At 40.8% G+C, this 12,737-nt stretch overlaps 1 protein-coding gene and 1 non-coding gene across 2 annotated transcripts; both read left to right on the top strand.

Moving 5' to 3' along the window:
• The first annotated feature begins 274 nt into the window (after window positions 1-274).
• On the top strand, window positions 275-1,116 carry LOC129942342 (uncharacterized). The gene is made up of 2 exons (XM_056051218.1): window positions 275-518; window positions 585-1,116. The coding sequence occupies exons 1-2, from the start codon at window positions 398-400 to the stop codon at window positions 968-970; spliced, it is 507 nt and encodes a 168-aa protein (XP_055907193.1). The 5' UTR covers window positions 275-397; the 3' UTR covers window positions 971-1,116.
• Window positions 1,117-9,868: 8,752 nt separating this feature from the next.
• Trnak-cuu (transfer RNA lysine (anticodon CUU)) lies at window positions 9,869-9,941 on the top strand. The gene has a single exon. It is a non-coding gene; the product is annotated as a tRNA-Lys (tRNA).
• The last annotated feature ends 2,796 nt before the right edge of the window (window positions 9,942-12,737 follow it).

Below are 12,737 nucleotides of genomic sequence, written 5' to 3'. Positions count from 1 at the left end.
ATTAAGAAAATCACAATAAAGTCAACTTATAGAAATTCTTATTGTTTTCCTAAAAAGATTATAAAATAAAATTTGAATAATAAAACAAATGTTTATTACAAATTTTTACGAAGTAAACTCATAAATGATTAGATTTTATTTGGATTTTTTAAACTCATCACGTTTTCAATTATCGACTTGATTTTGCTGAAAATACTTACTTTAGGTCATAAATTTCAAGCAATTATACGAAGCTTTAAATAAAGTTTCCCTCTGAAGTAAAATCGGTTGGAAATTTCGTGAAATCAGTATGATTTCGACTTTGAGCACAAGAAAGTGTAATTTTTACATAACTTATCATTTTTACAAGTTATCATCAGCTTCACATATTTGAAGATTTATCAAAAGACCTGACACAATGGCTGTTAAGACTTTTATGCTGTTTTTATCTGGATTTGCATTGTTTGCTTCAATTTCGTCATTTCAATTTCGACATTCGATTTCTAAATTTCAGGATATAAACATGTTTAACAAGAATGGTAAATTGTGTTGTTTATAATTGTATTTCTTGTATATTAAATAAAAATTATATGCGTCTTCTTTAGGAATACTTCAATGTGATCAAACAAAGTGTCCTAATGGAACAACTTGGTGTCATATTGTTAAGAAAAATTCAGAAGAAAATCCTTCGAAATTAAAGCGAGAAAATATTTGCTATGATGGGACTAATAATGTTTTAAAAGAAAAAATATGGACTGAAGAAAATAATGGAAAGAAAATTGTTGATATAAAAATTGATATGTTTGCAAATGGTGGTAGTTCTATAATAAGTAAACATAGTTCGAGTAATTCTTTTGAAAATGATAATTATGATGATTATATTGACGGTAATATAATAAGTCGTGGTTTTGATTTTGCCGGTAATTTTATTGCATCGATTTTTAGAAGAGTTGGTTCAATTTTTGATTTCTTTGATGATTTTTTCTTTTAAAATAAATAAAATATATAAAATATATAAAATTTGAAAAAAGTGGGGCCCTTTTACTATCATATACATAAATGAATGTGAAAGTAACATTTCTTTATCTAATAAAAAAAAATAAAATTTCAAGTGTTTATGAAGCCTATAGGCCGAAATGGTGATTTTACTTACTTACTTACTTAAGGTGGCGCTACAGTCCTGTGTGAACTGGGGCCTCACCCAACAAACTTCTCCATCTAGCTCGGTCCCTAACTAGATGTCTCCAGTTTCGCGCTCCAAGTTGGGTGAGGCCACCTTTCACTTGTGCGCGCCACCCGATCCGCGGTCTTCCTCTATTGTGCTACCCTGTAGTGTAGATTCGAAGACTTTCCGGGCCGGATAATTAATCACACGAAGAACTTCTCTCGAAGCGACCCAAGGTGCTTTCATCCGCTTTTGTCATGGTCCATGCTTCTGCACCGTATAGTAGGACGGGGATGATAAGGGTCTTATATAGCAACACTTTGGTCCCTCGAGAGAGGACTTTACCACTCAATTGCTTTCTTAGTCCAAAGAAACAGCGGTTAGCAAGAGTTATTCTGCGTTTGATATCAGCGCTGGTGTTGTTTTCTGCGTTTACAGCGGAGCCTAGGTAGACGAAGTCCTTGACAACCTCAAAGTTTTGTCTGTCGATTGTGACGTTTTGACCAAAACGTCGGTGTTGTATGTCCTTTCTAGACGACAGCATGTACTTTGTTTTGCCCTCATTAACCGTTAAAGCCATTTTTGCCGCCTCTGCCTCAATACTCACAAAAGCCCCATTGACATCACGCTGAGTTCTTCCGATTCTGTAAATGTCATCAGCATATGCGACAGACTTTTGAATTGAAAGTTAGTGACTCTAGTGTTGACGTGTGAGCTCTGCACTATTCTTTCAAGCACGATGTTAAAAAAATCACACGACAGCGCATTACCTTGTCTAAAACCTTTTTTGACATCGAAAGGTTCTGTTAAGTTGTTTCCAACCTTTATGGAGCAGCGTGAATTCTCCATGGTCATCCTGCACAAACGGACGAGTTTGGCAGGGATGCCAAAACTAGACATGGCTCTATACAGCTCGTCCCTGTAGATGCTGTCATATGCGGCCTTGAAATCGATGAAAAGATGGTGGGTGTCGATTTGGTGTTCTTGGGTTTTTTTCATGATCTGCCGTAATGTGAATATTTGATCAACTGTGGACTTTCTTGGTCTAAAACCACACTGATAAGGACCCATCAGGTTGTTGACGATGGGCTTTAGACGTTCACATATTACGGCAGAGAAGATTTTATAAGCGATGTTAAATAGACTGATTTTTCTATAGTTGGTTCGTTGGTTCAGTTCAGAGGGTCTCCTTTTTTCAGGATCGGCCAAACAATACTGAGGTTCCATTCATCGGGAATGCTTTCTTTCGACCAAATCTTACAGATAAGTTGGTGAATGCTCTTAACCAACTTATCTCCAGCTGCTTTAAGGAGCTCGGCATTCAAGCCATCTGCTCCAGCGGCTTTATTAGACTTCAGCTTAGATATGGCAACCTTTACTTCGTCTAAGTCGGAGGATTGGTGGCTTTCGTCGTCTATGTTGAATGGATCATCCTGCCTGACAGCGGAATTCAGTTCGTCGTCGCCGTTATACAGTCTGCAGACGTAGTCCTTCCATATCCTCAGCATTGACTGCGGTTCCACTATGATGTTCCCACTTTCATCTTTCGGTTCGCGGTTTATGTACCTGTTTCACCGTTTCACCTGCTCTTAAAATTTTCGAACTTCATTCCTCTTTTAAGCCTCTCAACATCTTCGACCGCACGCTTCTCATGCCCTCTTTTTTTCCTTCTGAGAAGTCGGTGTTCCTCTAGCCTCTTCTGCTCATGGAGCGCATGAGCAGCTCTCGTCCTTTTATGCAGCTCCGCTTTGCTTTCCTGTTGTATGGCTGCATTTGCCTGCCGACATTCCTCATCAAACCAGGGGTTCTTTGTTGGTGGCTGCTTGAAACCCAGCACATCAGAGGCGGATTCACTGATTACATCTTGGCAATGTTGCCACTGGTTTTCGATACATTGTGTTGTCGGCAGAGAACTTCGAGAGAGGTTACTTGTAACTCGGTCGGAAAAGGATTTGGCGATCTCTGGCGATTGAACCCGTTCGACGTTGTACCTTCTCCCAGCACCTCCCTGTTTAGCCTTGTGTCTAGAAATCCGGAGTGCTACCTTGGTTACAACGAGGTAGTGGTCCGAGTCGATGTTAGCTCCTCGGAAAGTTCGTACATCCATGATGCTGGAAGCTTATCTGGCGTCGATCGCAATATGGTCAATCTGGTTGACGGTAGATTGATGTGGAGAACTCCAAGTTCCTTTGTGGAAGTTGAGGTGTGAAAAACGCGTACTGGCTACCATGACGTTTCACCCCGCATCAAAATCTATGGACATGAATCCTTTTTCGGAAGTGTTGTCGTGCAGGCTGTTTTTCCCGATTATTCCACCAAAGATTTCTTCCCTTCCTAGCTTTGCATTAAAATCACCCAGGACAATTTTAATATCGCAGTAAGGACACTGCTCATATGTTTTGTCTAGGAGCTCGAAGAACATATCTTTGGTGTTGTCGTCTTTCTCTTCTGTGGGGGCGTGAGTGCATATCAGGCTAATGTTGCCGAATTTAGCCTTGGTGCGTATGGTCATGAGGCGGTCATTGATGCACCTATAGCTCAAGACTTCTTGCTTTCAGTTTTTCATCCTCTTTTTGCCCCTTCCCATAGTATTTCCTGGATGGCGGTGATGTCTGCTTTATAGCGGTCTAGGAGCTCCGCTAATTCTTCGACCGCACGTGATCTGTTAAGGGACATAACATTCCACGTGCATATCCGAAGTTCGTTGTTCTTAATTCGATTCCGTAGGTTGTCAACCGTCCGTATCCGAGGCTTGTTTTTACGTGGCCAGGAAGTCACCCCGACGGCTAAACCCCCAACCAGGCCAGATCCTAAGTATAACTCCAAGGATAAGGAGCTGGATAAAACCGTTCCTTATAGGCCTGGGCTCCGAAGTCGAAGAAACTCTATAAGGTGTTCACTAAGTAGTGCAACCTTACTGGAACTGTAATTCCTCCACTGCCGTTTTGATAAGGAGAGGTGCCTTAGTGGAAACACCTCTCCACCCCCTCTCTCGTTTGCTGCCCCCAACAACTTTCCACTAGTGTTGGAACCAATCTCCAGTTTAGGTACCCAATGTTCACCACGGGGAGGTGAGAGTAGGAGTTGATAGACAGAGGTGGGTTTTGAGCAAAACCTGTGGACGCGCTTGTGTCCTCTTGAATGCACATGTCTATCATTTGAACATCTATATTTCAAATTACATTCTCATTAAAAAAAACACACTATAAAGTCGAATATTGAGTTAATCCCGCACACAAAAAGTTATAAAGTATATTTTATGCGTTATTTAATGTAAATAAGTAATATTTTTATAAAAGCCTCTCACTCTTGGTCTTGAGTGTTGTCTATTTGTTCATGTGTCATCATAACTCAATGTCACATAATGCGATATGCAGAAAAGTATTGATAATAATATTGATGATTTTTCCACCTTTATTCTATCTGTTGCGAGAGATCTAGAAATCGCTATTAATGGAAAAAGAAAGATCAAAGCCCAAACACCGACAATATACGCGACGATGAGCGATGCCACCGCGATGACTGACGACAACGCTGTTGCATGCAACTTTGACTGCATATAAGTTAACGATGAAGAACTAAAGAATCGTTTGTATTAACATTCTCGTCATTTTCCCACTCGATTTGTTGTTGCTGTTTTTGTGTCTGTAAGAAAATCCCATTTCACTTGTTTGAAGATCGTCGGTGGTGATTTGTGGTTTTATTTCTTTTAATTTTTAGCTGAAATTGATCAACGTCCCGTGGCATAAGAAAAATCGAAAATCCGTCAAAGCGCTGGCGCTGTTTGGTTTTTCGTTTAGGGTAAAATTCCGTGAGGGTTATAGGAGATTCTATGTGCTGCCGCCGCTGGCCAAACGCCCGCCCGCCGAAGGTCTTTGTGATCACCTTAAGTTTAAAACCGGCCTCCGGTGCGGTGCCGACAAAATTCAGTACTGTCTTAGCAACAGACTTTTTGCTGTAGTGCGGTTTTGAATCTGGCACAGCAACAAAATCAATCCTCAGCAAGAAAAGGGTTAACAAATTATCGACAATGTTTAAATTTATCATTTTCGCCGTAGATGGTGTCAGTGAATAATTACACGAACTACGCGAGAAGACCAACATTAAGTCGCGGTTGGGGCAGGGGGCGGACGTACATGGAGAACAGCGTGAAGATTGAAGAATTTGCATAGAACCTTAACGCATATGGCGGACGCGCGAAAGGAAGGAACATACATAAATAGATGGCAGCAGAAGTACACTCTTGTGATGGTGACGATGGGAATCGTCTTTTTGAGGCAAGCTTAAGCCGCCCGCGCCGCGTGCGTCGCCTTGCGCTGCAACAGCAACAACTCTCCATTGCCATCAGTATACCGTGTGTCGCTCGTCGAACGTCTCGCGCCACTTCCAGAACCTTCGCCTGGGTCGCAGATCGCCTCAAGTGAAGAGCATTTGTGCGTGGCAAAGCCATAAGTTGTGTGCGCTTGTGCAGTGGGCAATGCAGCGCAGCAAATAAAACCCGTACTCGTATAAATGCATTTGCCTAAGATCCTTGATGCATTGCTTCTAGGGCTGTGAACATTATGCTCGACTAGTTGCGATACAAATTGATAGACATTTAGAATGACACGCACTCTATCGAAGATGCACTCGTCGGCGGCGCGGCGCGGCGCGGCGCGGCGCGGCGTGTAGAGTCCTCCAGCTACAATGTACCTATGTATATGCATTTGTCAGTGGAGTGCTGCATATTGCGTCTAATGTGAGTTTTTATTTCTGTTTGTTAATTTTATTTATTTCTTTATTTTTTGTGCAGCACATGAAGACAGGGCAGTCATTGAAGCAGAGAGAGGCACGTGCCTTTGGGCATCCACTTCCATACCGACATCCGCAGTACTGGACTGCAATGCACTGCAGAAATGCGCGCACGTTAAAACGAATAAAATTTCTTAATTTTTGCTAGATAATTATTCAAATTGTGAGCGACAGTCGTGAAATTGCCCTTTCTGATGGCGCCATCGCCATCGCCATCGCCATAGCCATCCATTCAATTGAGTTATACTACAAAGTTGTGCGCATCATCAGGCTCTGGCATCAGCGAATGTTAGGCCGATTGAAGCTGGCTTAGCTTACATGCAGGCTAGTTTTGAGAGGAGATATAGTTTACAGCAGTCGTCATCGAAGTAGATGTTATGTTTTTCGAAAGCCAATGTCTAACAAGTGAATTAGGTTGAGATTTATTATGGCAATTGGAAAGTATGTAAATATACGACTTACGGACCAAATTATATTAAAGATAAAAAAGAATAAATCTTCAATCATGAGTTTACATAAGTTAACTTAGTTTGAAAAGACAATTTTTTAACAAAACTGTTTCTAGTAGCTGCTGCGGGCATATTTTTTAGTGAAATTGTTTTAGACGAAGTACATTTTTTTTGTAATCTTTTTGTTTTACAGCGGTAAGGTGGCGCTACAGTCCTGTGTGAACAAGGGACTCACCCAACAAGCTTCTTCATCTAGTTTGGTCCCTAACTAGCTGTCTCCGGTTACGAACTCTAAGTTAGGTTATTTCACTTTACACTTGTGCAAGCCACCTGATCAGCAGCCTTCCTCTTCTATGCTGTCCTGTGGGCTTTGATTTTAAGACTTTCCAGACCGGAGCATTGGTTTCCATGTGCTCTATGTGCCATCTCAGTAGTACAACTCGTCGTTATATTTTCTCCACCACTTATCTTGTATGCATATGGGACCGTAGGTCACTTGAAGAACTCTTCAATGGAATCTTTCGGAAGCGGTGCTTTCATCTGCTTTTGCATTAATTGCTTCAACACTCCAAAGCCCCATTGACATCACGATGAGTTCTTCCGATTATGTCAATGTCATCAGCATATGCTAGTAATCTTGTCTAAAGACTTTTTTCACATCGAAAGGTAGCGTGAATTCTCCATGGTCATCGTGTACAAACGGACGAGTTCGATTTGATGTTTTTGGTTTTCTCCAGGATCTGCCGTAATGTGAATATTTGATCAACTGTGGACTTTCCTGGTCTTAAAACACACTGATAAGGACCTATCAGGTTGTTGACGATGGGCTTTAGACGTTCACATATTATGGCAGAGAAGAAGTTAAGTAGATTGATGTCTGTATAGTTGGTGCAGTTTAAAGGGTCTCCTTTTTTCAGTATCGGGAAAACAATACTGAGATTCCATTCATCAGGCATGCTTTCTTCTGACCACATTTTACAGATAACTTGTTGCATTTAATCCATCCTCTCCAGGGGTTTTGTTAGACTTCAGCTTAGATATGGCAATCTTTACTTCGTCTAAGTTGGGGAAAAGGGATTGTTAGCTTTTGCCGTTTATATTGAATGGATCATCTTCAATCGGAATTGGGTACGTCGCCTTATACAGCCTGCAGAAGTTGTCCTTCCATATCCTTATCATTCGGTTCGAGGCTTATGTACTTGTGCATTTCTTTTCCACTGCTCATTAAACTTTTGAACTTCATTTGTGCTTTTGAATCTGTCAATATCCACAACAGCACACTTCTCGTATTCTCTCTTTTTTCTTCTGAAAAGTCGATGTTCCTCTTTCCTCTTTTGCTCATAATGCTCGTGAGCAGCTCTGGTCTCTGAATGCAGCCAAACCAAGGGTATGTTTTTTGTGGCTGACTGAAATCCAGCACGTCAAACTTTGTCGGTCGAAGATTTCATTGGCCGAATAGAGTTTCTGCAGTCGAGCCATAATTGCGCTTGGCAATCGACTCCAATGCTTCGCATCACGGTATTGGCAGTACCAGATGGAAAACTCATCTCGCCGTCCCGATTGGCCTGTGTTGAAAGAAGCATAAAGGCGACAATTCCGAAATCCTAAAACTGATTGGGCCATACAAAGAGAAATGGGAGCTCGGCAGCAAGGTTTGAAGGAATCAAGTGATGACTTCTTTGCAGCCATTAACAAATTGCGATACCAAATCAGTACCCCTGTGAAAGAATCTGATGTTGTCAGGGTTGTTAAAGGCAATTTATGTGAACGGATTAGGAATTTAGTGTATCCTCAAGCCATTGAATCGATGGACCAATTAAGATTAGCCTGTAAAGAGGTGGAATATGTAATCTTCAGAGGATAGAGAGAGAAAACAAATCCCGAGACCACAGGTTCGGTTCACCAACGAACTGGAAGCTGATTTATCTCATGAAGACTACATAGAAGCGGTGCATTACCAGGGTTCTCGTTCCAATGCAAATCGAGGACACGTTACGGCTAAGACGAGGGTATGCTGGAATTGCAAAGTCCGAGGCCATTCATATGTGGATTGTCCTTCTTCAACTTGGCACGTATTTTGTTTTAAGTGTGGCCTAGAGGGAGTAATAACTCCGAAGTGTCCAAATTGTATACCGGAAAACTTCAAACAGAACGCGAGCAGTCCGGGGGACACGCGTTCGTCCGAGGCGAAGACCAAAGGTCAGTAGAATCCAAGACAGTAAATAATTCTCAAATTCAAATACAACCTCGAGATAAGTCTAATTTACAGGAAAACAAAAATATTATTACAAAAGCTGTCACGAAGAAAATAAAACCTTTACACGTCAGGATAAGAGAATATAGAGAAGCTAGGGATAGGATTTTTGGAACAAAAGAAGGAGGGCCATCAAAAAGGATAGTAAAAGCTAGAGAATGATACAAATATAGAAAACTACTAAGAAAAAACATTGCGTAGTAGATACTGTAGTAGATACAAATTCCGATCTTCGGCCTTATGCCAAGGTGATCATTGCTGTTAAGGAAGGGTAAGGTCTGCTCGATAGCAGAGCTAGCGTGAGCATATTGGGTAAGGGCTGCATGCAATTAGTAGAGGATTTGTGTTTGTTAGTTCAATCATACAAATCCGGCGTCAGAACAGCTGATGGTAAGAACCAGGATATAGTCGGTAAAGTACAAACTAACATTATATATAGAAATCAAGAACATTTAATAACTCTGTTTTTAGTTCCTTATCTTGATCAAGAGTTGTATCTAGGTATAGATTTTTGGAAGACGTTTCAAATCGCTGCAAACTTAATAAGTTCATTGTCGGTAACCTTAGAAGAAGCCGATTTGAAAAACGCGCACGACTTAACGTTTGACCAGCGATCCGCGTTAGAGGCGGTTAAGTTGAGGTTTCTAGACTTTGATAGACATGGCCTAGGAAAAACTTCGCTGGTAGAGCACAGTATAGATACAGGTGATTCTGTTCCAATTAAGCAGAGACATTACCCTGTCTCTCCGGCGGTGCAAGTCAACCTATATGAAGAAGTAGACCGGATGTTGAAGCTCGGCGTCATCGAGGAGAGCGAGAGTCCTTGGTGTTCCCCAGTTGTCCTCATCAAGAAACCAGGTCCAAACAATACCGTAAAGTATCGTTTCTGCCTGGATTCTCGTAGGGTCAATGCAGTCACCAAAAAGGACGCTTATCCTCTACCCCATATTGACGGACTTCTCAGCCGGCTATCTGACACCTTTTAGTAGTGTGGATTTAAAAGAGGCTTTCTGGCAAATACCGTTGGAGAGAGAAAGTAGGGAGAAGACTGCTTTTGCAGTGCCAGGGAGACCCTTGTACCAGTTTACGGTTATGCCTTTTGGTTTGTGCAACGCTGCTCAAAGGTGGTGTTGTTTGATGGACAAAGTGATCCCAGGACGACTACGGCAGCGGGTCTTCGTATATCTAGATGATCTGCTGGTAGTCTCTCCAGATTTCGATACTCACATCACCCGGCTAGCTCAGTCGGTAGAGCATGAAACTCTTAATCTCAGGATCGTGGGTTCGGGCCCCACGTTGGGCGCCATTTATAATGAGGTGGGTTACCTTCTTCAACCGAACCTATCCTACCCATACCTCTCCCTTTTGCCTAAGGACAACTGGCACCCAACCTCGTTATGAGATAACTCTCTACTCCTATACCAATGGCTCCCGATACCTTTTCTCCTTCCTTCTTCCTTTTCCTCTTTCTTCCTCTCCACCTCATTATAATGTTAACAATTCAAGTGTCGAATTAGCCAAAAATGAAACAACACAATAAAGAACAAAGGATTTGTGCCACAACAAGTCACAAAGGAAAATCACGTTGATAAAGTTCCCGAACAACAACGGAATCTTTCGTCACGCAATTACGAGAAACAAAGATGGCAGCGAAAGCACAACCGGGTTATCTTTAGGGCAACTTTCTAGCCACAAAATCAAACTTTTGTTTTTACGTACAACTTATACCTATATAAATTTAAAAGTATATACTTACTTAGCTTTCTATCATCAACGAATTCTATCTATCCCAGTCTCCCAATTGCCCTAGAATGCTCTCCAGTCACGAAAAATGGTGACATCTTTTTTTTAAACTCCTCAACTGGGATTCCTTTCAAAAAATTAACTTTAAAACTAGTAGCAAGTTGATATCAAAACTTGAAATTTTGTTTGGTATTCTGTCACTGTCTAACTGCGACACCCAGCTTTTTTGCTGGGGTGCATGTCGTTGTCGAACCCAACACGCAGATATGGTCTCGTTTACATTAGTAATTTGGACACCAACCTTGGCTAGATGAGTTCAGCTCTTTTCCGTCAATTCCAACTGGTCTAAAAGTAAAACGAAAAATTATTAAAAGATCGCGAATAAATTTCCCATCCCAAACCGGTCCAACTCTAAACTTGGAGAGAGAAAGAAACGAAAATTATACGAAAGGATTCGATGGTTTATAATACTCTAGACCAGTATACTTTCGCACTGCCAATTAAGTGCAAATGAAAGCATATCGTGATGTGATTTTACTTAGTGTGCCAGACACTTAAAATTGGGCAGAAGGCCATTCTAAATTTATGATGGTGTGAACTCAGAATCACACATGTTAAACATAGATCAATTACTTGGAGCTCGAAAAATATATCCTTGGTGTTGTCATCCTTCTCTTCTGTGGGGGCCATAGTCAATTCTACAGTTTTTCATCCTCTTTTTGACCAGCCCATCCCATCGCATTTGCTGGATGGCGGTCTAGGACCTCCGATAATTCTTAGGCTGCACGTGGTCTATTAATGAAATTAACATTTCATGCACATATCCTAAGTTTGTTGTCCTTAAAGCATTTGCGTGAGTCGACGACAGTAAATCAGTCCGTATCCGAGGCTTATTGGTGCTTAGCAACTGTTTTTTTTAAACGTAGTTAGGAAATCAACCTGACGTACGACCTTCAACCTGAAGGACAAGTTCCTAGATTTAAACTGCGAGGATAAGAGCAGGAATTACCGCTACTTACAGGCCTGAGCCTTGAATATGTCGTAGTTGCCTCTAAGTAGCTCAACTTAACTCAAACAGTACATCGTTGATTCCATCTTGCGTATATTCCTCCACTGCAGTTTGTAGTCATTATTATTGTTAAAGTTCAAAATTATTACAAATTATTAATGTTAGACTATTAATATAAACATTCCCATAGCTAACTTTTAAAATTCATGTTAATTAATAGAGCTTAACAGAGATCACATTCTCGCATCAGTGTTTCGTTAAATTTTAAAATTCAATTTTAATTTCATTTTTTTAACATCATCAAAGGTTTTTCTCAAGTTTGTTAACAGACAAAATATTCTCTGTTTTTTAATTGATACGCCTGACTAACCTTTATTTAATAAAATAAGCAACCAAGAAAATACATCAAAAGATAAGTTTTGCAAATTCTCCGCTCATAAATACTTCAACGAGCTAAATATGGCGTGCTTAAATTATTTCACGAGTGAAAATGAAAGTGAGCAACTGAACTGCACAAAGCCACAACAAATAAATTATTCGTTTCGATTCGATTCGACGATTTGATTCTTCTTTCTTTTTCGTATTATCTGGCTCAGTGGAACGTGAAAATAACTTTACGAGTTGGCACGTATATGCTTTTTTCTTATAACCGAGTTAAACTTGTACCTTACCATAACCAATGTCTACCTCTGCCACCGCCATAGTTAGCCGCTCTGCGTTCACAGCCCACAGAAAGTCTCAGCCTTCGTCTTCTATAAACATTTAACATTTAACATTAAACCTATTATTATTATTTAATATCAGAGGCATGCGATAGGTATGTCTTTGTCATTTTTATTTATTTAGAAGAAGAAAAAGACGCTAAAGGCAGCCGCTGGCTGAGAACTGAGAGCTGCCAAGCGATTCTTCCTGGGATTTTATTTTAAAACAAATATTAATCATCACTCTTGGAAGTTGGAAGAATTATATTTCGATTCCTCGTCCTCCATCAAAGGAGCCATCCATTGTTGGTGTTGGACGGTGTGGTGTGGTGTGGAGGCGATGGCGGTACAACGGCAACGGTGTGGAGAAGAAAACGAAGGCTATCAACGAAGCCGTAGATCATACATCACTTGCATCATCAGTAGTCCGCCCATTTCCAAGTTTACTTGCTGACTGCAAAGAATGTCTTGAAAAACTTTTGCCATCTTATTCTCTTGGCAAATGCTAGATCTTGGGTGTGTACTGTGTACCTATAACTCTGATGGGTATAGCTCTTGAGGTGGATACCTAGGTCTACCCAGGAGACGGACAAAAAATCGACACTCGATATTCGAAAATGAAATCCAATTAATAAATGTCTTCGGT

Source organism: Eupeodes corollae, chromosome 1 (assembly GCF_945859685.1).
Source record: "Eupeodes corollae chromosome 1, idEupCoro1.1, whole genome shotgun sequence".
In the NCBI taxonomy this organism is placed as follows: Eukaryota; Metazoa; Arthropoda; class Insecta; order Diptera; family Syrphidae; genus Eupeodes; species Eupeodes corollae.
This window is presented reverse-complemented; position numbering and strand designations above follow the sequence as displayed.

What these genes read in the sequence shown, in the direction of transcription:
- LOC129942342 (XM_056051218.1), top strand. Translation starts at nt 398, where the DNA reads ATGGCTGTTAAGACTTTTATGCTGTTTTTATCTGGATTTGCATTGTTT. An exon ending in AAACATGTTTAACAAGAATG is followed by an intron (nt 519 to 584) that starts GTAAATTGTGTT and finishes CGTCTTCTTTAG; the next exon opens with GAATACTTCAATGTGATCAA.